At 50.8% G+C, this 26831-nt stretch overlaps 1 protein-coding gene across 2 annotated transcripts in view; it reads left to right on the plus strand.

Annotated features, from left to right (window-relative positions):
• Positions 1–1555: 1555 nt before the first annotated feature.
• Positions 1556–26831, plus strand: part of LLGL1 (LLGL scribble cell polarity complex component 1) — a 56245-nt gene continuing 30969 nt past the window's right edge. Inside the window, exons 1-2 of one of the 2 annotated variants that reach the window (XM_063143237.1) lie at positions 1556–1681; positions 13172–13269. In XM_063143237.1, coding sequence (XP_062999307.1) covers positions 1601–1681; positions 13172–13269 — 179 coding nt within the window. In that variant the 5' untranslated portion in view covers positions 1556–1600. The remainder of the gene's footprint in view (positions 1682–13171; positions 13270–26831) is intronic. The other variant, XM_063143236.1, reaches the window with a different exon arrangement.

A 26831-nucleotide genomic window follows, 5' to 3' on the forward strand; every position in this document is an offset into this window, starting at 1 on the left:
ACTCCCCTGGCTGACACCCATCCCTGAGGAGAGCAGGTGGGTAGGGTGACCATACGGAAAGGAGGACAGGGCTCCTGTATCTTTAACAGATGTACAGAAAAGGGATTGTCAGCAAGCGTCATTTGTTATGCAGGCAGCCCCTGGTGAAAGTCCCTCTTCATCACAAAAGCTGCAGGAGCTATACTCCAGTGGCCAGATACAAAAGAGGGCAGGGCTCCTGCAGCTTTTAACCGTTGCGATGAAGAGGGGCCTTCACCAGGTGCTGTATGCATGCAAATGACACCTGCTGAAATCCCCTTTTCTGTGCCACTGTAAAAGATACAAGAGCTCTGTTCTCATTTATCATGTCCTGCTTGTTCATCCCGGGCCGATGGCTGTTCAGCCACTGTGTGAACAGAGTGCTGGACTAGATGGACCCCTGGTCTGATCCAGCCTCAGGGCTCTTCTGAGGTTCTTTTTCCTAAAAGGAAAGGAAAGGAACCTCTCCTACAAAGCACTTGAGTCATGGCTGACTCCTTGAGGGACGCCTGCTTTCGCTGACGTTTTCTGGGCAGCCTTTGCAGCGGGGTGGTTTGCCCTGGCCTTCCCCAGTCGTGGCTACCTTTCCCCCAGCTACCTGATTTTTCCTAGGGTCACCCTAAACAAAAAAGCATCCCATGAAGAGAGGACACGCCCGCAGGTGTCCCTCCACCTGCTGCCCGCCTTTCTCCCGCAGAGCTCCTCCATGCTGCAGGAGGAGCCCCGCCCAGCTCTTTCTCACCTGGGGCTTTAATTAGGGTGACCCTATGAAAAGGAGGACAGGTCTCCTGTATCTTTAACAGTTGCACAGAAAAGGGAATTTCAGCAGGTGTCATTTGTATGCATGTTGCACCTGGTGAAATTTCCTCTTCATCACAACATTTAAAGCTGCAGGAGCTATACTGCAGCTATACTGTAACCAGATTTAAAAGAGGGCAGCTTTAACTGGTGTGATGAAGAGGGAATTTCCCCAGGTTCCCCATATAGACAAACGACACCTGCTGAAATCCCCTTTTCAATACAACTGTTAAAGATACAGGAGCCCTGTCCTCCTTTTTATAGGGTCACCCTACTTTAATGCCCCACAAACAAACAAAAGCAAGCACCAACCCCTCCCCCAATTTTTTTTTTTTTTTTAGTTTTAAAAACTCCACTTCCCAGCAGGCGTTGGCTTGGCTGCGCAGTCGCAGAGCGGCGCTGGGGAGCAGCTGGAGCAGGGCGCTCGGCCTCCTTCGCTGCTGCTTCTCCTCCTCCTCCTCCCTCGCTGGGTCTCTCTCCAGCACCACCGGCAGCCCATTGTCTGGCCGAGTTTCCCCCCCCCCCTCGGAGGCTCGCCGATTGGCTGGCCCGGGCGCTGATTGGCTGGCCCGCCGTCCCCCCCCCCCTCGCTCCCCTCGCCCGCCCGGGCCACCACCGCTGGGCGCTTTTGCGAGCTGGGCGCTCCTGCGCTCGCGCTGCTGGATGCGGAGGGCGCCGCCGCCGCCGCCGCCCGGGGGACGCGCCCGCGCCGCAGTGCTGCTGCCCCCCTCGCCTGCCGCCCCTGCTGCCCGCGCCGCTGCCGCCGCCGGCTGCCCTGGGCAAGATGATGAAGTTTCGGTTCCGCCGCCAGGGCCACGACCCCCAGCGGGAGAAGACCAAGCAAGACCTCTTCGCCTTCAACAAGGTAGCCGGGCGGGGCGAGGGGGCCAGCCAGACGCGCGGGGAGTGGGGGGGGGGGGGCTTCGCGGGCCAGCGCCGGGCGGGGATTTAGGGGGCGGCGGGGGGGGCTCTTTACGCCCTCCTTGTGCAGCCTTGGGGAAGGGTGGGGGGGGGAGCGGCCCTTTGAAAGGGGGTGGGGGCGCCCCTGATTTTCCTTTCTCCTTTTATAGTCTTGGGAAAAGAACAAGAGAGAAAGCCGGGGGGGGGGCAGGGTTGTTCTGGGAGGGGGCGAGGGGAGATCAGTTTGGCTCAGCCCCCCTTTGAAAGTCGGGGTCTTATTCTCCCCCCCCCTCCTATTCCTCCTTGGCCAAACGGGGTGTGTGGGGGGTGGGGGGAAGAGGCGAGATTCCTCTGTGAAAGAGGACTGGCCGCATTGCTCTCTTTCAGGAGGGCAGCTGGTCCTGGCTCCCCTTGGAAAGAGGCTGGTGGAGTGGATTTGTCGCGCCCTGCGCCCCCCCCCCCCCCCCGGCTTCTTTTTTTCGGAGAAGCAAAGAGAGACCCACCCCTTGGAGAGAAGGCGCATCAGTTTGGGGCATCCTTGGAAAAGGGGGGGGGTCTGGTTCTTTCTGCAACACCCCCACCCCCATCTCTTTCAATATTGAAAGGGAGGCATCTCTGTAGTTTAAGGAGTTGCAGAAGCGTGGGGTTGATCAGCTCGTTATCTTCTGAAAACTGGGGCTGGGGAGGGGGGAGAATCTGGATTACCCCTCCCTCTGTTCCCTGTATTGCTCTGGAGTCGCTTCCTTTCCTCCCTCTCCCCCCCCCCCCCTTCCTTGCATCTGCATAGGGTGCTTCGCTCTCAAACCAACGCTGCTCTCACTCCTTTGAAGTGTGCAGAGAGATCTAGTCCCAAAGTAGGAACTGTGATTTGTCCGCCGGGGAGAGGGAAAGAGGGAATGGGCGAAGCCCTTTGCAGGAGGAAAAGGCCACTCTGGGGGGAAGTAACTTTCCCGGAGCAAAAACCCCCCCCCCCGCGCTCCTGGCTTGCACCCCGGAACACAAAGGGCCCGGCGGTGGCGCCTCAAATGCGTGTGCTTTTTGTGGGTCTGTTTGGGGCGTCCCACGCTCCCCCCCAGCGCAGATTAGGGTGCCTCTTTCTTTCTCCTCCTCATGGGAGGAGTCGGTGGAAGAATGGCTCTCCCCCCCCCCCCTTTTCCTTTTCTTCTTTTTGCACTGCAAATTCCATCCTCTCTTCCCAGCGCTGCAACGCTTGGGAGCCTGAAGATGTCGAGTTCTTGATTTTGGGAGGGTGGGTGGGTGGGGTGGGTGTTTTGGGGCAGGAGTTGCTGGCTGCACCGTTAGGCTGTATTTCATGCGGACTCCCCCCACCCCAAACAGCCCCAGTCCCTCCCAATCTCCAAGGATTGCTCTGGCTGAGACAGGATTAAAACCCAAATCTTTTGTTTTTTTGCCGAGACTTAAAAGGCGATTTCTTCTTTGCAAACTGCTCCTTCTGTGTCGTGTGTCCCGTTCCCCCTCCCCCCTTTTCTCTCTTCCTTCGACACCATTTCTTCGGGCCTCTCTTTGGTCCAGAGAGAAAAGGCAATTTGAGCCCGGGATTGGATTCCTGTCTCTTTTGTGATGCTGTGGGTTTCTTTCCTCCTCCCCCTTTTCTCAGGCATCTGTAGTAACCCCCCCCCCAACCCCCTTAATTTCTTCTGAGAGGGGGCCCCTTGGGTGGATGGAAGCAATAAAACTCTTGTAACAATCTCTCTCTCTCTCTCTCTCTCTCAGTACTGGAAAGCCAAACTTAAAAAGAATGATAAGTTCATATATATATATATATATGTAATTAAACGTTCTCGGGGACCGTTTGGGGTAGTGAAGGCAGGGCCTTCTCTCCTATTTGAATCCTCCTCCTTTCAACAGACAGCTGTTACAGTGGGAGTTCATGTTTCAGGGATGAACTGGGGTGCAGCCCCCCTTTTTTCAGTGCTGGGACTTGGAAAGACGAAGAAGTCCTAAGCAGTACCTCCGATCACGTCCAGAGTGCAGCCGGGAGTTCTAGGGCTTGCCTCCTTAATGTGGGATTAGGGGGCAGGTTTTGGGGGTTCAGGAGGGTTCCTGCCCCCTGCTTTAGCTTGGTTTTGGGGGTTCAGGAGGGTTCCTGCCCCCTGCTTTAGCTCGGTTTTGGGGGTTCAGGAGGGTTCCTGCCCCCTGCTTTAGCTCGGTTTTGGGGGTTCAGGAGGGTTCCTGCCCCCTGCTTTAGCTTGGTTTTGGGGGTTCAGGAGGGTTCCTGCCCCCTGCTTTAGCTCGGACACGTCTTAAAACATAACCGCTTTTCCGGAGCGAGTACACACACCAACCGGTTAGAGGGGAAGAGTTCTGTGGGTTCAGGTCTCCTGGTGTTCTCATAGGGTTGCTGTTGGTGGTGCGGCTGAAATGTTTGCCTGCTTCTTGCTCTCGTTTTGTTGGAGAATCTGCTCCGAGAAGCCACAGCTCTAGGCCACGGCAGGCTAAAAAGCGGCACACGGTCTCCCAGCCTGGATTCAAACTTAACAGCAAAGAGGCCGGCCCTTAAGAACTACAAACTTCTGCTTCAGCTGGCTTGCTCTCTGTGTGCCTTTCCCCCTTGGAGGGGATGCTTTCCTCCCCCCCATCTTGATTTACAGTCTCTCCCCCCCCTGCACCCCCTTTGTCCTCTTCATTGTGGTGGCTTCATGAGCCTGCTTAACCCCTTCAATGCCTGCCTTGGGTTGGCGGAGAGAGGGCCCAGCCGCAGGCATAGATTAAGCTTACGTCCGGCCTTTCCCCAGCCTTGCACCTTGCAGATGTGTCGGACTACAGTTCCCAGGTGGGTTGGGGCAGATGGGGGTCCAACACCTCTGCAGAGGGCAAGGAAAAGCTGCTCTCGGTAAATACCTTGCCCCCATCTCTTCAATTTTTTGTGTCTAGTTCTGTGCCCCTGCTCCCTTCTCAAATCGTGTTTTACACGCAGAATCCTAGAGTAGACCAATACAGCTGCTCCCTGTGGCAAGCGAACATATGGAGTGCGTTTGGGCGTGTTACATCCTCCTTGGGAAACTTCACCCGTTTCTTCCTCTCCTCTCTCTTCCCACCCCATTCCTAAAGTTGTCGATCAAGAGATGTTGCGATACAATTTCTTCTTTCTCCGCTAAGGGGAGAAACTGAATTTGGTACGTGCCCGAAATGATTTGCCTCTTGGGGTAGAAAAGCTGAGACGGGTGCTTGTGACCTGGGGCTTGATCCACCAGGCATTCCTCCTCTCGTGTTGCCCTCCTTTCCTTTCGATGGCTCTTGTGCAGGCTTGTGTCCCATGGCTCAGTACCGTCTTCTAATGCCCCCCCCCAAATCCGCCCTCCGAAGCACCTGTCTCCACCTCTTGAGTAGTTGTGCTGCATATTTTACTGCATTGTGATCCCACCCTTCCTCCAAAGAGCTCGTGGTGACATATATAGCTTTCTTCTCTCGACCCCTACTGCCACTTATCCTCACAACACCCCTATGAGGTAGGATCGGCTGAGAGAGGGTGATTGGATCAAGGTCACCTGCCAAACATCATGGCTGAGTGGGGATTTGAACCTTAGCCTTCCTTTATCAAAGTTCCAACTACTACAGCTCCAATGACCCCAGTGGTTCAGCCGTTCCAATCCAGCGGGTGAGGCTGGTAATAAATAAATATATTATTATTTATTATTATTATTATTGCAACCGGGACACCTCCCTTGTCTGTGTCATTCCCCCCCCCCCATTGACACATTTCAGCTGATCCAGGTGAATGTGGGGATTCTTCTGCGTGTTCCTCCCCCTCCCAAGTTACCTGGTAAAAGTTATCAAAAGCTCCGTCGTCTTTCCAGGAAAATCTTTGTCTGGCGAAAAGGCACGAAGCCATTTATTTATTTATTTGAATTCCAAAAGGCAGGGGTTTAGCAAGCCGCCTTACTCTTCTGTAGGGCTCCCAATGTTGATGCAATATTATTATTTTTTTGAACTTTGGCAAGGGAGTCAGCGAAGCGTGTTTGACTTGGAAGGGCTCGCTGCATGACCCCACCAGGGGTGCGTGCTTCTCTGGAGTAAACATCTGTGTGGTGAGCTGTGTAGGCAGATGGCCCAGCGATGAACCGCAAGGAGTTCCTGTTACTTTCGCTCTTCTCAGGGCCTCTCTGTGCATAAATTAATCCTAGCTGCGCATCTTTAAGCCGTGATGGAAGGAGTTATCTTCAAACACGCGTTTTGTACGGAATGGACTACTCAAGCCGGAAGCGGGGACTGGTTGGCGCTCTTGGACAGCCCCGGTCTCCTTCTGTGTAAAGGTGTCCAACGATCGTACAGGAGTTGCTCTTTATAGAGCAGTCCTGTGTGTGTTCTTCTTCATACAGCGTGTAGATAAACCATGGAATTTGCTACCACAAGATGTAGTGATGGCTACCAATTTGGATGGCTTTGGGATAAGCCATGGTGCTTCTGCCCCTAACCCTGGAGGTTTGATGTCTGGGCCCAAACCCAAGCGTGTGTGTGTGAGTGAGAGAGAGAGAGAGAGAGAGAGAGAGAGAGAGAGAGAGAGAGAGAGAGAGAGAGAGACCCCTGATCACCCTCTACTTGAGAAGCTCTTCTTACACTGGCTAAATGTAATTGGGAGAAATTTTGGTTGGGGTCTTGGTGTATCCGTATTGCAGAGGATCAATGTGACGAGGTGGGCTTGATGCCTGGGTTCAAGTCTTGCCTCTGTGCGGCATAGTCCTCCCCTGGCCCTTGGCCATGCGGTGTGTCCCTTCTCTAAAATGAGAATGTAATTCGCCATTGCAGATTACTTAGGTTGCTTGTATTGAACCGCTGCTTATTCCTTAAGGCAGAAGAAAACCCACATGTAGCCAGCTCAGTGGAATTCCAGCTGTGCATTCTTTAAGTTGCTAGATCTCATGGTTGCAAAGAGTGGGAAGATGCAGTGGTCAGGGTGTGCACTGTGATCCAAAATACGATTCACACCCAAGTGACGGGATTGGCTGAATCAGGTGGTCCAGCTCTGGCAGGAGTCTTCATTTCCAGCTGCAGGGTGTGTATGTGTGTGTATATATATATATGTAGGAAATACCATGATGAAATTCTCTCCATGTAGCGAGTGTCCTGCTCATTAAAAGACTGTAGCTGGAGCATCTAGCAGTAGCTAATGTTCTATCTCCTTTCTCTCTTGTGCTAATTCTGTACATCCATGGAGTTTGTTCCTGGGCAGACAGTTCAAACCTTTAACCCTTCCCCTGTTTGCAAGCTGAAATGGAACAGTCTTGCAAAAGCTGTGACACATATCTGCTGTTCGTAGAATAGTAGAGTTGGAAGGGGCCTACAAGGCCATCGAGTCCAACCCCCTACTCAATGCAGGAATCCACCCTAAAGCATACCTGACAGATGGTTGTCCAGTTGCCTCTTGAAGGCCTCTAGTGTGGGAGAGCCCACAACCTCCCTAGGTCACTGGTTCCATTGTCATACTGCTCTAACCATCAGGAAGTTTTTCCTGATGTCCAGCCGGAATCTGGCTTCCTTTAACTGGAGCCCATTATTCCGTGTCCCGTATCCTGGGAAGATCGAGAGGAGATCCTGGCCCTCCTCTGTGTGACAACCTTTCAAGTATTTGAAGAGTGCTCTCATGTCTCGCCTCAGTCTTCTCTTCTCCAGGCTAAACATGCCCAGTTCTTTCAGTCTCTCCTCATAGGGCTTTCAAACAACTCTGAAGTTTTTCATGACTAGGGTGTTTTTTGGCTGTGTGGTTGGCAGGGGGTATTAATTATTCCCCCCCCCCATTCCATGCACACTATCCAGTACTTTTCCTCTTCTCCTCTCTTCAGCCTTTCCCACCCCAACGGTTGTCCTCTTGGGCGGTGCACGTGCCATTTGGGCTGTAGTGGTTACTGGAAGCTGAATGGCCCTTGGATCATTTCCTGTGACTCCATCCCTGCTTGAAGTTCTAATGAATAGGTGCTGCATACCAGGGTGGGTGGGAATGTAGTCAATTTAACTCTAGTCTCTTTTAAAAAATAAATAAATTTGGGAATTAATATCTCCGAGACAGCTCGGCCCCTAAAATTCTTTGCGTCAGTGCCGTCAAAGTTCACCGGACTCTGCGCAATGTGTCAGATTACAATTATGTGGCTTTCTTGTGGGATCTCGCCCGAGTGGCCCGTGGTGTTGCTAACGCTGTCCGACTTTGACGCTTATGGTATACGGGGTGTTGGGAAACGGCTAGAGATCTGGTGGGATCATGGGAATAGTTGAAATGTTAGCTTGAAGGAATTCTTCACATGCCCCAGGATCTGGGAAATGCTTTCCCCAGACCAGTTCTCATCACCCTGCTGTCCACATGTTCAAGGTGGACTTTTGACATGGTATGTCTTGCGCTGGGGGCATGGGACAGCAGGTATTTTTGGCTTATTGAGCATAGCTGGTGTAGCAGCAAGGACTGGCCTATGAATCGGGGAAGCCCGTGGTTCGAATTTGTCCTCAGCTGCTCAGCGGTTTCACAGCAGCAGGCTGCAATCTTGTGCATGTTTACTCAGTAATATATCCCACTGAGTTCAGTAGGACTAACTCCCCAGTAAGTGTGAATAGGATTGAGGCCTTAGGCAAGTCACTCCCTCGTGGCCTTTGCAAGATGAGGATGACAGTGACCTACCTTACAGGATTATTGGGACTCCTGAGATAAAGTATGCGATAACCTTTGAATGCTCTAAATCAGTATGTCAGTTGCTTAAGTAGTGTTTGTTCCTTTGTCAGTTGCATTCCTGTGCCACCCCATAGGCGAGGCTCCCTGCGTGGTTCACAACAAATAAAACGCAACATAAACATTTAAAAGTTTGAAACCATGGTATAAAAAATAATAACCAAACAGAACCTAGCAGCGGTGCAAAGATTTAAAACACAGTGCCTGATTTAGAACGGAAACAAACTGTTGTAGTGGTATTACTTTTGGACTCCAAAGTGTGACTGTTGTAGGTAATGTACTCTTAAGCTAGGGAAAGTGGATGGCAGATCTGTGGGGGTGTGTGTGTGTGTTGCAGTAGATGGGCAAAAAGTTTCCTTGATGATTCCAGCTACAAATACAAAATGCATCCCTGCGATGGCTGGCCTTGTGCTCATCGCTTGTCTGTCAGCCGCAGCGGTTTTTCTCCTGTCAAACAGGAGTGTTAATTGGTTTCCTTTTGACAAAGTTTTTGTGCAGCTCTGCTAGTCCATTTTAGAGTTGTGTGTTAGAATACCTGATCTGGAGTCACTCCAGTCTCTGCAGGTAAATTGCTCCACCCCTTGTCTTACCTTCTGCACCTGTCTCGCCCCCTGGCCACTATTTTGCACCTGGTTCTGTTGACTGGTCCTGGGGGGGGGGGGGTTCTAATAAAATATTACCTACAAGCCTGAGGTCTTCTGCCCACGTCCGGCGCTGTTTATCTAAACAGCTGCAACTTGGGGATCTCACCAGCCAAACTTCACAACACTTTGTGTGTGAGCCGTCCAGATCTCAAGTTCCCTGATTTACTTTTTTAATTGTGAAATTACAACAGATTTCCTCCTTCTTTTGTGGTAATTTCATAATCTAAATTAAAAAAAATGTAAGTGAAAGACGTTCACTGACTTACAAATAGAAACATCACAGAAGAGAAGCGTGTTTGTCTGTTCGTCAGCCCCAAACAGAGCACGCTTTCGCCTAGTTCACAAAACTGGTTCCGTCTGCTCTTGCGGTGGCAACCCTCACCTGCCGCAGGTAAGTCAGGAAGTGGCTATTTATGAGCGCTGGAGGATGGCCCAATTCCTCCCTTTCTCCAGATGTTTCTGGCTAGCCTTTATCTGCAGGGCCATCTCCCTTGTTGATCAGGCATTCAAAGCACGTCTGGAGAAAAAAGACGACAACGCACCTGATGTGGCCTCTGCCTCCCCCCCCCCCCTTGATCCTCTGGTGGCGAAGATGCAGGACCAGCCCTGATGTGGTGATAAGACGCAGCCACGAGTTGTTGCGTTGGCGCTCTGTTAAGAATGCATCTGTGGCAGGTTTGTTTAAACCTCTTTCAGCTGGAGGGCCGGATTCGATTTCAGAGAAGCTTTTGGTGTGTGTGTGTGTGCGCGGAATTCCAGTAGTGGGCGGGGCCAGAGGGGCGAGGCTAAATTCCCAAACATCCCAGCCGGTTCTAGCTTAAAGCTCTTGCTGCCAGTAACTCAGCCTTAAGAGAGATGTTTCCACTTTGGTGGGGTGGGGAGAAACCTGCACAGATTTTCAAGCCCAATTCAAGGTGCTGGTTTTAACCTATAATGCCCTACATGGCTTGGGACCCGCCATACCTGACGGAACGCCTTTCCCAACATGAACCTACCCATATACTGCGCTCAACATCTAAGGTCCTCCTCCGAGTGCCTACTCCGAGGGAAGCTCAGAGGATGGCAGCAAGGGAGAGGGCCTTTTCGGTGGTGACCCCCCAATTCTGGAATGATCTCCCCGATGAGGCTCGCCTGGCGCCAACATTGTTATCTTTTCGGCGCAGGTCAAGACTTTTCCCTTCTCCCAGGCATTTAACAGCATTTAACAACATTAAGTTTGTTTTTAACGGACTCCAGAACCGTTGTTTTTAAATGGATACCGTTGTTTATATACTGTTGTTTTTATGTTTTTGACGGTTTTAAATTTTGTATGTTTTTTAACGTTCACTGTTTTTAACTTTTGTAAACCGCCCAGAGAGCTTTGGCTATGAGGCGGTATATAAATGTAATAAATAAATAAATAAAATAAATATGTAGATATAAATTAGCATATGCAGATTTGTGTCCTAAAGGCCTCTGCCCTGAATTGTTCTAGTGCTTAGCAACATTCCTTGCTCTTGAGATAATAGAGTACCAGGTTACATGCATTCTGGGGCCCCACTTGGGTGGAGATTTGGGTGCCTTTTTGTTCCGGTTTACTTGCGCAGGGGAAAATCGCTGTCTTTTTGCTGTGAGCTGACAGGCATCCAGTGTACTCCTCCGTTGTCTGTTGGGGATCAGGCCCCCCTGTTCATCTCCTGATTCTACACTACAACGGTTCCAGCTCTTTTGCTAGCCAGATGACCACGCGGGGTCCTTCTTTCAGCTTACACTTGCACACAAACGTGTGTCTTTCTTGCATCGCACCAGGGCACCCACTTTTCTTGGGTGGTCTGTTGTGGGGGCTGACGGAGGAAAAGAAATTGGAAGTGTTCTGCCCCATAGCATTTTTTAATGGATCTCTTCTCTGCCTGCCTGGCTTTCTCCATTCGCTCGCATTGACCCCGATGCCCGAGAGAAAGCAAAGTTGGACTTGGCTGAAAAGCTTTGCTTGTCTGTCCGGTCCAGGCCGGTGGGGGGGGGGGGGAAATGCTGAAAGTCTTGGCTGAAAGGATTCTCGGGGGAGACCAGGAGGAGGGAGTGACCGCTATGCACCGAACTCTCGGCCAAGTCTTTATTAATCTATTCCTTCTTTCTGGGTAAAACATGAGCTCTCTGGAGTCCATCTTGGGCTGGAGCAAAGTTAAAGGATCCATCCACCTGCCTCGCGTGGGCTGGCTTGGCTCTCTGGACAGAGCTGTTGGCCAGCGATGGAAGACCACCAAGCGGCCCTGGGGTTGTTCAGAGAGCACGTTTAGATAGTCATCGCTGCTTCTGTAAACGGCTGTGAGGCCATCTTGCAAAAACCATGCCTAAAATCATGGCAATGACGTGCCTAAGATCGCATGGTGTGTGGGGGGTAAGTGATGAGCCCTACCTACCGGCTTGCAATCTAAAGATGAAGACAGGATACGTTAGGGAGGAGAAAGGAATGCCTCTAGTGTGGGCTCTCCCACCCTAGAGGCCTTCAAGAGGCAGCTGGACCACCATCTGTCAGGGATGCTTTAGGGTGGATTCCTGCACTGAGCAGCGGGTTGGACTCGATGGCCTTGTAGGCCCCTTCCAACTCTACGATTCTATGATCCTATAAGGAGGGAAGCCAGTTGTAGGACTATAGGAAGCCTCTTCTATGCCGGGGTTCACATCACTGGTCCATCTAGTCCAGTATTGTCAACACTGGCTGGCAGCAGCTTTCATGCAGGATTTCTCCTTACAGTCCCACCTGGAGACGATTGAATCTGGGACTTCCTGGCAGCAAAGCAAGGGGTCTACCACAGAGCGACGATCCCTCCTCTTATACAAATCCAGGCTTGTTTTGCAGTGTTCATGTGTGGAATTCAGAGCTTGGTGGTGAAGTTCAGCACCCAAGACCTGGCCCCCTTGGGTCATGGATGCTTCTGGTCCTCACGGACTCTGTGATTTATGCTGTGCCAATATGTCCAAATTTGGCCCGTAGGTCTCTGGTTCCCCACCCCTGTTGTGTCGGCTTTATGAACGTCTCCGGACTTTTGTGTACTTTGGAAACCTGGTGCCCCATTTGATTTTTTGTGCATCTTGGTACGAATATCTGCCCCTTGGACGTCAGGCAGAAGTATGTGCAGGATTTGCCTTGCAACAAAGCTCTATTACCTTAATGCACTTCCCGCTTGTAGTAAAGCCTTGGGAGAGGTGTTTCAACCTTTCAGAACGAGGGGAAATGGTGCAAACCACAAAAAAATTGGTGGTAGTGGGCAAAGGGGCATGGTTTCCTGCCCCATCCCCGGAGGGCTGGGTTTGGGCCTAATTCTCCATTTGTGGTGCCTCCTCCCACCTGCAATGTGTTGTTTTATAATCATAACTGGATACAACAGTGTGACTTTGTGAGGCTGAACATGCTCAAAGGCACTCTGTCCTGATACTGGTGTTTTCTCAGAATCTGGGGCAAGCAAGTGCATAGCCTTCACTTTTAAGAGGGAGGGAGGGAGGGAGGGGAGGCACTCTGCGCGCGCCCAGGAACAGGCCCAACGAAGGAGGGCAAGTGCCTGGCCCGGGCCTGGTCCTTCAGTATAGGCTCCTGATGGAGCACTTGGTGGGTGAGAGGTGCAGGCTGAGGCAGGCGCAGGCCTTCAACCCATCCGCCCTTGAAGGCTTCCTGGCACCCGCCAAGAGCCCTGAGCAGATGATGGTCAAGTGGGCCATGGAGCGCTGCAGCTTTAAAGCAGCCCTGGCCGGTGTCAGGGATGAGAGAGAGAGAGAGAGAAAAGAAATGAATTTAATTTGTTTAAAAGTTAACTCACAGGCCTAGCACTGGCCTACTAATATGATTATCTCGCAGACATATATTTTAGTGGGCCAGAGCAACGCCAGGTACAACAGCTAGGCCTCTATAATCTTTGTCAACCACCCAGAGAGCTTCTGCTATGGGGCGATATATAAATGCAAATAATGATGATGATGATGATGATGATAATGATGATGATGATAATAATGATGATGATGATGATAATGATGATGATGATAATGATGATGATGATGATGATGATGATGATAATAATTGGCCGGCCGGCCCTCCGTTTTGGAACGCTTTCTACGAGACCCTCAATGTAACTCCAAGACGTCCATCTCTTTCTTTTTCTTCCAGACCGTGGAGCATGGCTTCCCCAACCAGCCCAGCTCCTTGGCCTTCGACCCCAAGCTGCGGATTATGGCCATTGGGACCAAATCGGGAGCGGTGAAAATGTATCCTTTTCGTTGAGCGCGACTCTGGCGGAAGAGGAAGGTAAGGGATGGCAGAAATGTGCTGGAGGTGGGGAAAGGACACCCCCCCTCCCAGCCCGACCTGCAGGCCTCGCTGATAATCACCTTAATCAGAATTTTGCGGTGATGGCAATGTGGACGCATGTTTGGTGCTGTTAGATGGAGTTGGACATCTGGCATAATCTACGTCGTTATTTAAAAACTGGATTCCCAAGCTTGAGATGTGTAAGCATTTTGACTAATTCCCCAACCAACGCTCTGGAGAACTACTACTATAACACTACTACTAGTAGTAGTGCTACTATTAGTAATAGTACTACTTGGCTGCTACACTGCTTTTGTTGCAACCAGGGGTGAAGGAGAGCATCTTTCCCCAACCTGTTGCCCTTTGGACTTCAACTCCCATCAGCTCCAGGCGTCATGGCCAGGGGTCAGAATGCTGGGAGTTGCAGCCAAAACATCTGGAGGGCACCAGGTTGGGGGAGGCTGATACTGAGCATTGCAGCAGGTTTGTTGCAGGGCTGGCTGGGTTTCGCAGCCGTTGGGCGGGAGGCCCCAAGCACGTTTTCTGCAATTAAGGACGATCGGTGACATCTTAAGCTCCCACACGGGGAGGTTGGTTGTTTTCTTCAACTCCTCCACCATGCTATGGGTCTATGACAGAGTGCCATGCTTTACAGACAGAAGGTCTCTAGATCAATCACAGAATAGCAGAGTTGGAAGGGGCCGATAAGGCCATCCAGTCCAACCCCCTGCTCAATGCAGGAATCCACCCTAAAGCATCCCTGACAGATGGTTGTCCAGCGGTCTCTTGAAGGCCTCTAGTGTGGGAGAGGTCTAGCTTCAACCGTACGGGTGGCGGACGATGAGGAAAGGATCTTTGCACAAACAGAGCAGTCGATACGGGGCAGGATGGACCACCGCTCTCTCTCAAGCAGCTCTCCGTCCCTTGAAACCTGCAAAGCTGTGGTAACGTTGGAGAATGAGAAGCTGGCGTACAGGCACTTCGGATGGCGTTGAAAGGGGATTGGGCAAATTCCTGGAGGAGGAGGCGAAGGCTCTCCATGGCTACTAGCCCTGATGGCTCTTGGCTACCTGCAGTGTCAGAGGCAGCATGCCCATGGACACCAGTTGCTGGGGAACATGGGCTGGAGGGTGCTGTTCCACTCACGTCCTGCTTGTGGGCAGGTGGTTGGCCACCATGTCAACAGAATGCTGGACTAGACGGACCCTTGATCTGATCCTTCATCAGGGCTCTTCTTATGTTCTTCTGCTGTGGGCTCATTTCTGCTTTCTGCCTTTAGCCAAATCTCCCCATTTCCCCTGCTGCTGAGTGAAAGCAACCCGGTATTTGGTCTCACCTGTTCCCAGGATGTAGCGGAATCTCCAGTGTGGTTCCTGCAGGCTCCTGCCTGCCCCTCTAATTTTTTTTATCCTTTTCTTAAGATTTTTATTAAATTACCCTGTCTTTCTGTTTTAACTGGGAGGCTGGCCTGCTGCATCTTTCGTTGGTGTCCAAAGCGTGGTTTTGTGGTTTGGATCACTGGCCTCTCTCATATTAAAGTTTGGGGCAAGTAACTTTCCTTTTGGTCTTAACTTTTTGCCTTCTGGGAAACGATGTGTGGTGACCGGCCGTGCCTGCCATGGCGGCTGTTTTGTGAATGGGCAAGGCCCACCCCCAGGGCAGCCATTTTGTGAGAGCACCCATGGCATGCCTTCAGAAATTCCAAATGTATGCCCACCAATCCCCAGAGGTTGCCAACCCCTGATCAATAAGACAGGAAATCATTTTCTAACATGGCGCTGTTTCGAGATTTCTCCGAAGTTTGCCCCAAAGTGGAAACCCGCCCCTTTCTTTCCGCCCTTATAGATCTCTGGCACAGGCTGGAAATATGGGATGTCTGGAAGTGGGGAGGATTGGGGGAAAAACTGCTGGGTTTTATTTCTGAAACCATCTTGGTTCTGTTTTGCCTCTATTTTTTTGTTTTCTTACTGAAATTGGTCGAAGGCCCTCTGACTCCTCGTAATTACGTATTTCTTCGATTCTAAGACGCCATCAATTGTAAGACGCACACTAATTTCAGTACCACCAACAGAAAAAAAGCTTTGATTCTAAGAAATAATAAATGACCTGCGATTCTAAGACGCACCCCGTTTTTAGAGATGTTTATATGGGGGGAAAAGTGCATCTTAGAATCGAAGAAATACAGTAGTGTGTGTTGTCCAACCGGCACAGGGGTTTGCCGGGCTTTTGCTACCAGTCCAGCACATCTGTCTTGCCAAATCCCAACTCTCTGCTTGAAAGCTGAAGTTCCCCACGGTCCCGGCTTTTACCTTTGTTTTGCGTGCTCCTAGGTGTGACCCAGCACTAGCTGCAGGTGATTTAAAACCCGGCAACTCTCTTGCGTGTGACAGAGAGGGGGAGCCCTGAGGGGGTGTCTGTGCAGAGAGGCCGCTGGAGTTGATGCAAGAGGTGTCATTCTTGCTGTAGCATCTCCTCTCCAGCTGCCCTAAATTGCAGGTGCAGGTTCGAATTACAGCCTCAGCACTTGGGGAACCACCTGTGTTTGGAGAACCACCTGTCCGTGTCAATCTCAGGCCCTGGAGGGGAGAAGCAGAGGAAATGAACTGTCTCGCCTTTCCAGCAAAGGGATGCTCTTTTTCTTTCCGTCGCCTCCCTCGGAGATGTGACGGCAGCCGACACCTGTGGGACACTGTGTTTCTGGAGAGAAGTTCCGGAATCCCACGGGGGAACGCAAGGCAAGCAAAGCTGTGGGACGGCTACAGTTAGCCGTGGCGGAGTAACAACAGCATCCGGACTGGGTTAGTGCAGAGTGCTTTACGTGGGGCCTCCTTCGAAGGTGGTTTGGAAATTTCACTCTGTACGGAATAACAGCAGGAAGCTATCGGCTGGTGTTAGCGACGGGGATCATGCTTTTCCTAGTACTTGAAGAAACTTTGCTGGTGTCCATTTTATTGTCTAACAATCTTAGAAACGAAAACGTTAAAATAAACACTTGGTTAAAAAGATAATAAAAAGCATTCCGGTTTTTCCCCCTGAGCTCCATTTAAGGTGTTGACTTCAATCCGTAAAGCCTTAAAGTGGATTGGGGCCGAAGTGCCTGAAGGATCAATTACACCCACGTGAACCCGCCTGAATATTAAGATGTAGGCGGCTAAGAAACAGGGCCTTCTCGGTGTCAGCACCCAGGATCTTTGGGCAGTTCAGCCCTCAGCGCCCCTACTGGGCCACCACTGATGCCTGCCCTGGTTCTCTTCTAAAAGTTGCAGAGTCCCAGTGTCCACCATCTTTATGTTTGGCAATGTCCTCGAAGGTGACTCCGTTGCTAGGTCGCCTTCACCAACCTAGTGCGCTCCAGCTGTGGTTGAGAGGTGGTGTGTAAATATTTGAAGACGCTAGAAGTTAGAGGGTTTGGTTCCCTTTCTTTGGGCATGCCCCGTGCATTTAGCTTTCTGGATTTGATACCTCCATCTGCCCCTTGCAGCTACTATTAGCGATAATTCCCCTTATTTTTATTGGCTGGGATAGACTTTTTTTGTGACATATCGCACCGTTAAATTTGGGGAGCTGGTTTAGGAGAGAGGAAGTTGTAAAATTCCAACGGGTCATTGAACTATTTTAATTAATTTGATGGCTTTGAGTCCATGATTCACTTGCTAGCAGTTTCTTTACATTGTTCCTTACTTTCTTATCGTTTCACCTGGTTTGATTTCGTTGTATGTTGATGCGCTGTATTCTTCTTGTTTCTGTGTTTAGTCTGATGTGGGTGCAAAAGCTTGCCTGGCCATTGAACAATGCGCTTGAACTGAGAGATATTTTAAAACAGCTAACTCCAAGCTGCTTTGCCAGGACAATCCTGTTTGCAGTTTTTCTCTGCCTGGACAGAATTTCTGGGGAGACGTGTCTCTCTCTCTCTCTCCCCCACCCAGCCCACTCACGACTTTTCCAAAACGCTGTTTAGCTGGCTCGTTGTCGAACGCAGTCCACGGTCGATGATTTCGGCGTTGCGTGTGTGTGTGCACTGGGGTTCTTTTTCTTTTTGCAGCCGCCAGCCTGGGTTGGAAATCTTCCTTGGTGCGTAGCAACGAATGCCTCCTCTTTGCAGAGTGGGTCTCCCCTCTGCCTTTCGGGAAGGAGCCTGAATAGATGCATTTCGGAGGCCTGCAGGAATCTTGGCTGCCAAAACAGACTCCCTTCGAGCCTGGGCTTTGGCGTCCGTGCTGGGAGATGTGCAGTCGCCATGGAGTTGACAACTTTGTGAATACAATGCAAAGAACACTCTCCCTCTTCCGTCTCCAGAGTCTTTCGTGCCTCCCACGCTTCTCCCCCGTCTCTCTCTGGGAAGGGACCCGGGATGGCCGACATATTCAGAAAATCCACTAGCAAGTTTTCCTCCTCTCTAAATAGATGGTGTTTAAATAAGAACAGAAGAAGAGCCCTGCAGGATCTGACCAAGAGTCTGCGTAGTCCAGAACTCTGTTCGCCATGGAGTTGACAACTTTGTGAATACAATGCAAAGAACACTCTCCCTCTTCCGTCTCCAGAGTCTTTCGTGCCTCCCATGCTTCTCCCCCGTCTCTCTCTGGGAAGGGACCCGGGATGGCCGACATATTCAGAATATCCACTAGCAAGTTTTCCTCCTCTCTAAATAGATGGTGTTTAAATAAGAACAGAAGAAGAGCCCTGCAGGATCTGACCAAGAGTCTGTGTAGTCCAGAACTCTGTTCGCATAGTGGCCAACCAGCTGCCCATGGGAAACCCACACAAGACCTGAGTGCAACAGCACCCCCTCACCCATGTTCCCCAGCAAGTGGTGAACAGAGGCTTATTGCCTGTGATACTGGAGGTAGCATAGAGCCATCCGGAGTAGTATTAGCCCTTGATAGCCTTCGCCTCCAGGAAGTTATCCGACCCCATTTTAAAGCCATCCAAGTTGGTGGCCGTCACTACATCTTGTGGAAGTGAGTTCCATCGTTTAACTCTGCACTGTGTGAAGCAGTCCTTCCTTTTCTCTGTCCTGAATCTCCCACCAGTCAGCTTCGTGGGATGGCCCCGTTGGGTTCTAGTATGGGAGAAAAATGTCTCCCTCTCTACATTCTCCACACCAGGCATAATTTTGTCCACCTCTATCCTGTCTCCCCTCAGCCTCCTTTTTTCCAAGCTAAACAATCCCAGCTGCTGTAACCTTTCCTCAAATGTGACTTTCTAATCAAAAGATGCCGTGTGACTGTAAAAGAAAGTAATAAAAACACAGAAATTCAAACCACAGCCCCAATGCAAAAGGAATACAAGGGTGTCATGACACCTACTTGCCCATGTCAAGGAATGTGCAATGGAAGCACTGAGCTATTAATTAGATGACAGGATATAAAAAATGTTGCCAAGTTGGCTTCCTTGGGCAGGGAGTTCCAAAGAGTTTGTGCCTCTGCCGGAAATGCCCCGTGAGGAGTCCCTTGCTCATCTTCCTGGAGTGGGGGGTCATTGGGGACTGGAGCAGAGCAGATTTTGCTAACCTCTGAGTATTATTATTATTATTATTATTATTATTATTATTATTATTATTATTATATTTATTTGTATCCTGCCTTTTGCCCAATGCTGGGCCTCAAGGCGGCCTTACAAAGTTTAAAATATACATGGGAAACAAAACCATAAACAATTAAAAAATACACAACAAAATTATAAGACATTAACATAGATGGAGGGCCGGATTATTCCCCAAAGGCCTGCTTGAACAAAAAAGTTTTTGCCTTCTTCTGAAATCCCATCAAGGAGGGAGCCAGCCTAGCTTCCCCGGGAAGAGAGTTCCAGAGCACCGGAGCAGCCACCGAGAAGGCCCTCTGCCATGTTCCCACCAAGCGTGAAGAGTATGCAGAGTGATCTGTGGGAGAAGAGAGTGATTCTCTAGGCACGCAGGGCCCAGGCTGAGCTAACCTCTGTGTGGAAAGACTGGACTAAAAGAAGCTGTGTTGGCATTTCCCATCTCCTTCATTCAGTATAAACTTCTCTGTAACTTCTGAAACTTTTTCTCTTTCCTCCCCTCCCCCCTCTCCCACCCAATTTGGATTTGTACCATCAGGCTCTTGGAGTATTTACAAACTTTCCCCCAAATTAGGCTTTGGCATAATTCTGCAAAGAAATTCATCTTTGTCCGTTATGTACCTTCTTAGTAGTGTGTCACACAGAGGAGGGCCAGGATCTCTTCTCGATCCTCCCAGAGTGCAGGACACGGAATAACGGGCTCAAGTTACAGGAAGCCAGATTCCGGCTGGACATCAGAAAAAACTTCCTGACTGTTAGAGCAGTACGACAATGGAACCAGTGACCTAGGGAGGTTGTGGGCTCTCCCACACTAGAGGCCTTCAAGAGGCAGCTGGACAACCATCTGTCAGGGATGCTTTAGGGTGGATTCCTGCATTGAGCAGGGGGTTGGACTCGATGGCCTTGTAGGCTCCTTCCAACTCTGCTATTCTATGATTCTATGATGATTCTAAGTGAATGAGATGAGTTTCCAAGGAGTTTTGATGTCTCAGTTTCCTGCTCTGGAGGAAGACCAGAAAGGGGAAGAGGAGGCAGGGATTACCTACAGGAAGAGAGAGGAAGGATGGGAGACATGTGCAAACCCAGTTGGGTATATTTGATTGGGTTTTCATCCAATTAAAGAAATCTTTGTCAACTGAGTTTTGAGGTTAAGCTAGCCCTGATGTTAATTGCATCAATGTTTTTTGTTACGTTAATAGGAACTGTGAAGGTGCCTGAATATCCATAAGACTGGTGTGTGTGTACTGCGAAGGCAGAGTTTTAAGTCTTCTCTCTTCCTCTCTCTCTGCCAGGATCCTGGCCAAAAATGACCCCTCTGAAACTCCTTTGGGGAATTTCTTTTTTTAATCAGGACTTCGGCAAAGACACAGAGACGTAGTTCACACAAAATGAAAGCCAAAGTATAGGATGAGTACGGATTGTCGTTGAACTGTAGTTGTGTTGTGTGAACTTAACTGCGCTAACAGGCGGCTGGTTTGTTAACCACAAACAACCCACAGTTCGCAACGCCGACAACAAACCATGGGTTCTGTTGGTAGATTGTTCATGGCTAACAGCATGGTTGGCCTAGTGCAGCTGGGTTCACACCACACAACCACCCACGATTCAACGACAGTGCACAGTTCGGCGACAAAAGATCAGGGAATCAGCAACATGGGCTAGGCTGGCTACAGTTGATGGGATCTGTAGTCCAAAACATCTGATGGAGTACAAATTGCCCACCTCTTTTTTTAGATGATGGTTAAGTTACAAGTGTACACATTTTTTAAAAAATCTCTAATCTGCCGTGGTTCAGGCGCACAGAGCGCTGTAGTTTGAAAACGTTTGAAAAGGGTGATGCGGACCTCTTTCTTTGCAAATTGGTTTTTCTTTTCTCTTTTTGTGCTGAAGTTTGGGAAGTCCAAGTGCTGGAGGTTCTTCTGTCACACCCGCCTCCTTCTCTATTTTTTCTCTCTCTCCCTCCCTCTCCTTGGCATCTGTAGCTGTGTTGGAAGGGCGGCTTTGGCTCCCTTTCAGGACATGTGCAAGTTGGGAAGACAATAGGGGAAATGGCTTAAGAACAGAGGATAAACTTCTTAAGGCCGTGGGGTGGGTGGGGGACGTTCCCAGCAGGGCAAGGAAGGAAACAGCTGAAGCAGCTAAAAATGCAGCCCCCCTAAACAAAACCCATGAATGGAGTAATCCTCCACTCTGAAGGTTTGCTGCTAGGAGTGTCACATGATGGAATGAAATCGACCCCTACCCAGCACTGCAAAAAACCTCCCTGGCACTCCTGGCTGCTGACACAGGTATGCCGTATTGGCAAGGATGAATACCCAACTCTCCGGGAAAGAGATGGAAACTTATTGCCAGCTTTCTGCATTATTTATTGTGGCTCTCTGTCGTGCCCCAATTGAATTTTAGTTTGGAAACCCCTCGGAGCAACGTTTGTTTGCTTCCGTTAACAGACGGCTTGGTCCAAAGTTTCCAGGCAAAATGCAGGGCTCCTAGCTCCTTTCCTCCTTCGTAGTGCTAATGCCAGCGCTGACGGTGGGGGGAATTGAGCATCCCTCTTTCTCTCAGCAGCAATGCAAACATACAAATTTAAGATACAAATTTAAAACAGCAAAGTTTGAAATTAATTTATAGACTGTTAAAATACGGGGAGAATAAAAATGTATTCAGCTGGCGACGGAAGGAGTACAGTGTAGGTACCAGGCGTACCTCCTTAGGGACCTCATTCCACAGCCGGGGTGCCACAGCAGAGAAGGCCCTGCTCCTGGTAGCCACCTGCCTCACTTCCTTTGGCAGGGGCTCACGGAGAAGGACCCCTAAGGAGGATTATTATTATTTTTATTATTATTAATATAGCACCATCAATGTACATGGTGCTGTACAGAGTAAAACAGTAAATAGCAAGACCCTGCCGCATAGATGACCTTAGGGTCTGGGCAGGTACATATGGGAGGAGGCGTTCCTTCAGATAGCCTGGCCCCAAGCTGTTTAGGGCTTTAAGTGTTAATACCAGCAGTTTGAATCAGGCCTGGACCTGGACTGGCAGCCAATGAAGCTGGAAAAGGACTGGCGTGATGTGGTCTCTTTTATATATATAAAAAGGAAGGACATTTGGGGACTCCCCTTCATCTTACTACAGTAAAATAAGATGCCCCTTTCTTCCCTTGGAAAGTTTCCCCTCTGCCTCCAACGAAACGGACAGCTTTCGTGCTTGCACGCCAACTGAACGGCTGCCCGTGGATCAAGAGCCTGCCTTGTCTTGCGTCCGTTACTGGTGGTGGATGTGGTGAAGGGACGTGCCCAGTTGGTCACAGTTGCCCGACTCCTCTCTCTCTCCCCCGCCCCCCCCCCAGCTGCACTTAGCCAAATGACTCGCTCTAGCTGTGGGGAGGCTGGGTAAAGGCTTTCTCCCCATCTCCTGCATGGGTCTTGTGGGTGTGGACGTCTGTCCCCTGGGTGCCGCTGGGCAGGCTGGCTGCAGGCCTGGGTTTCGGAGGGCGTCGCTTTGCAAGAATTCAAGTGGGCGTCTGGCTGACGATCCCTCTGGTGTGGGGTACAGGGGGGGGGAGAGGCCAAAAATCCTCCCTCTTCCTCAGTTGGGGACAGAGGTTTTGACTGTGTGGGGGATTTTGTGTCGGGGGGCAGGGGGAGCAGCGCCTGCCATTTGCACACGTTGCAGCCCGGTGTGGCCATAACTTGAGCTAATTGCAGAACCTTAAAAAACGCGCAAAAAACCTCCCCAGAGTTCAGGGAACATCCCGCACTCGGCTCACAGACGCAATTCTGTCCAGCCCAAAAGAGCCGGATTTCCTAGCGATGGACCTCCCTAGCGTAATTTCAGAAGGCCCTGCCCCCCAACTCCTGGGGGTGGGGAGAAGGGTCAGGGCAAGTAACGATGTTTAGCTGGCTACCAAAGCCGGCAAATATCTGCTGAGCCCTGATCTGCTCCGACGTGCTCTTTCTGCAGGCGTCCAAGCAGATGTGTCTGGGGCAAGGCCACCAGCCGGGATTGAGGGCCTTGGTCCTCTTCCTGGTTTTCTGTCCCCCGACAACTGGTATGCAGAGGCAGACTTCTTCTGTACCTGGAGGTTTGATTTAGAATAGCTAACAGTTGTCGATTCCGTGAATTTATCTCAATCTTTTTGTAAAGGCGTTGGAGCCCGGAGCCCTGGCCGTATCTTGCAGCAGTGAGTTCCACTAGTTAACTGTGTGAAAGTGTACTGTTTTCGTCTGTCCTCAATCTGTCGCCAACCTATTTTCATGGTGTGACCCCCCCTTCCCACGTTCTTGTGTTATGGTCGGGCTGTAGCTCAGTGCGGAAGGTCCCAGGTTTGACCCCCAGCGTCTCCAGGGAGGGCTGGAAATATTTCTGCCTGCAACCCTGCTGCCGGTCAGTGTCGGCAATACTGAGGTAGGTGGACCAGGAGTCTGACTCGGTAGAAGGCAGTTTCCTTTCTTCATATTTCTCGGCGTTTCTGAATTTGTTGCTTTCAATTCCTTGCTGCTGCTTTTGCAGACTTGTCATTTTGGGTCACCGTGATTAGCAAACCGGTCTATAGCTTCTGGCAGCTGGCCATCTTGGGCTGTTTGGAGGTTCTGCACCCATGCAAGAAGCCCGGAAGGCAAGGCTACCCTATTTCACCCTCCCCAGCCTGCCTTCTTTGCCTAGTAACCGCCCGCTAGAGAATGAGTTCAGACTAACTGTCCCGGTAAATCGAGGTCAGAGCAAAGCCTCTACGTGCCTCGTCTGCTTGTTCGTTCGGAGGGATCCCAGCTCAGTGGTGGAGGAAATGGTTCGCACGCAGCCGGTTCGATTCCCGGCATCTCCAAGGGGAAAGGATCAGCTACCGCGGGATGGGACGGACCGCTGCCTAAGTCCCCGGAGAGAGCGGCTGCAACGCTTTTTCCTACAACGCTGGAAAAAGCCAGCTTCCTACGTAGCACCAAGCTCACGGTTTTATCTAGAAACCTGCCCCTTCCACAACCACGTCAGGGCGACCGATGGCAAAACGTTGACCGTTTCAATTGAAAACTGGCTCCTAGTCCTCATGATTCTAGACGGCCGCCTGAGAATGCCTCCAGGGGTTTCCTTCTTTGATCAGTTCATGTCTTCTTTCTCCCCCCGCCCCCATCTTCTTCCCCAAAAATGGCTGTTCTGGTTGGACATGATGGGTGATAGCAGTCGGCACGTCTGGAGAGCACCGGGATGGGGGAGGGCTGAATGGTGGTAGTTGTTCAGGGTCTTGGGCTGCTGCCTAAATCCTTCTAAGTGAAGGTGCTGCCAAGTCTTGAAAGTGGAACCTTTCTGCTTGCCCTGAGCTGTAGCCCCTCTCCAGTAAATGAATGAAGGCTCAATCCTGTGTATGTTGAGACAGAACCAAGTCCCACAACTCCCAGCATGCTCCAGCCAGCCGGCTGGAGCATGCTGGGAGTTGTAGGACTTGGTTCTGTCTCAACATACACAGGATTGCGCCTTCAATTTCTTGGGTTTTTTTTTAGAGTCGCTTTTGCAGACTTGGGAGAGGCTTCAGTTGTCTGCAAAAACCTTGGGTGCAGTCGACCTTGCTCCACTGTGGTTTTGCCTGGAAATGTTTCAGCGCCCCCCCCCCCCCCTGGAGAGGAGACGGTTCAGTAGCAGGATGCTCAGCTGGCAGTGAGGGTTCGGTATTGGTGCAACACGTGTGCAAAAATCAGCTGCGGCTACCGGTGTCCTCGTTTGTAGTCTCCCCGAGGTGATAAGCCGTGCTTCGGAGCTGTCGCTCCTCATGCTGTGCCCGGTGTGTGTGTGTTTCATGTGCTCAGAAATGCTTTGCTCCATGCCCGGAGAAAGGTACCTTGCACCCGCACAGCCCTTCTCCCCAGCATGCTAGCTTTCTAAGCTGGATCCCTTCCTCCCTGACCTGCTAGATTTCTACATGCAGGGAGTCTCTCGTAGAGATGAGTGTTCCATCACGGGAACTCTTCCCCCATACCCCCAACTGAAGTCTGGAGCAGCTGAGCCCAGGATGAGGCTTATGCACCTCTGCTAGAGCGACGTGGCAGGAAGTCACAGCTGCTGCTCTGCCGTGGGACGGCGCTTAACACTCTGCACGCTGAGCAGGCCGGGGGCTGCTGCTGTTGCTTCCGCCCTGTGCTAGAGGCATTGCTTGAACTCGGTGCAGTGCGTCTGAGGAGTTCACGCGTGGTGCTCAGAGCCAATTCCCCCCTGAAGCGTTCTGTAGAACTTGCTAATTTTTGAGTTTGTCTTGGATTGATGGAGACAGTTCTTGTAGCCTTTGGCCGTGTCTCCTGGCCCTCACTGTCAAGTGGCTCCATTTCCAGAGCCTTCTTTATCCTTAAAACCCCAATGCTGAGTTCCGGACAACATCTGCTCCTAGGTCAGTCCCTCCAAACAGGGCGCTTATTTCCAAAGAACCCAGAAACGTCTGACCTGGCAGGCGGCTAGCCTAAGTCATAGAATCATAGAATAGCAGAGTTGGAAGGGGCCTACAAGGCCATCGAGTCCAACCCCCTGCTCAATGCAGGAATCCACCTCAAAGCATCCCTGACAGAGGGTTGTCCAGCTGCTTCTTGAAGGCCTCTAGTGTGGGAGAGCCCACAGCAATGATTCCATTGTCGTACCGCTCTAACAGTCATGAAGTTTTTCCTGATGTCCAGCCGGAATCTGGCTTCCTTTAACTTGAGCCCGTTATTCCGTGTCCTGCACTCTGGGAGGATTGAGAAGAGAACCTGGCCCTCCTGTGTGTGACAACTTTTTAAGTATTTGAAGAGTGCTATCAGATCTCCCCTCAGTCTTCTCTTCTCCAGGCTAAACATGCCCAGTTCTTTCAGTCTCTCTTCATAGGGCTTTGTTTCCAGACCCCTGATCATAAGTGCCGTGCGTGTGTTTTCAACGTCTCTTTCTTGCCTTTCCTCCAAGGAACGGGAGTGGTGCCCGTACGCCCGACGTTCTGTCTTCGCAACAGCCCTGCAAGCTAGGTCAGGCTGAGCGATGCCTGGCTGCCCCAATGTCCTCCTCCGAGCTTGGGCGGACTAACCAGGGATTTGGCGCCCTGCTGAAGCTTGAGGACTAAAATCCCTGTGGCGTAGCCATAATCCGGCTCGTGGGCTTCCCCTCGGGCTGTCTGGTTGCCCACCGTGGGAACAGAACGCCGCCCTTGGGCTGATGCAGCACGGCTGCTCTTGCGTTCTGTGTGTGCGTGTGAGGGGGCCGCCTTGGTGGTTGCTGCTTTGAGCGGCGGCAGCTGGCGGCCTCGCTTCTGTCTATTTAAATGCCGCTCTTAAAATGGCCAAACTCCAGTGGAAAAAACACACAGAGACGCAACTATTTTTATAGACCTGCTGTCATGGGCAATTAGAGAAACCTCCAATTCCGGCACACAGAGTGGCTCCCCTGCCTCCTCTTTCTTTGGTGCGCGTGGTGTTTATATAGGTAGGTTGTCATTGCTGGACCGCAACCTATAGATAGCGAAGGGGCAGACCGGGAGCTCCCTCTAACCGGCTGCTTGGAAGCATCTTTTGCACTCGGTACCTAGTTCAACACTTTAACCCAGGTTTCCCCAACCAGATGCCCTCCAGCTGCTTTGGACTACAACTTCCTGAATTCCTGGGATTCAACAGCGTTGGGGCAGGGGGGGTTACAGGTTGGGGAAAGCTGCTCTAACCACTACATCACGCTTCCTCCTTCTATTTGACCTCTGCTGGAAGTCAGTAGAGTTTTGCTGCGCGGTTTTTATCCTGGTTGTGCTTTTTATACTGTATTTTGTATTTGTGCTTTTAACCTGTTGGTTGTTTTATTATGGTTTTAATTTTTGTGAACCGCCCAGAGAGCTTCGGCTATTGGGCGGCATAAAAATGTAATAAATAAATAAATAAATAGACCTGCTGCATCTGGCCTGAGAGAATTCCCAGAATGGCGGCACCGCTTCCACAAAATGCAGCGGGTTCCTCCAAGTCTGGATAGAACTTTTCGTCTGTGCAAGGATGG

This window comes from Elgaria multicarinata, chromosome 17 (assembly GCF_023053635.1).
Source record: "Elgaria multicarinata webbii isolate HBS135686 ecotype San Diego chromosome 17, rElgMul1.1.pri, whole genome shotgun sequence".
Lineage (NCBI taxonomy): Eukaryota > Metazoa > Chordata > Lepidosauria > Squamata > Anguidae > Elgaria > Elgaria multicarinata.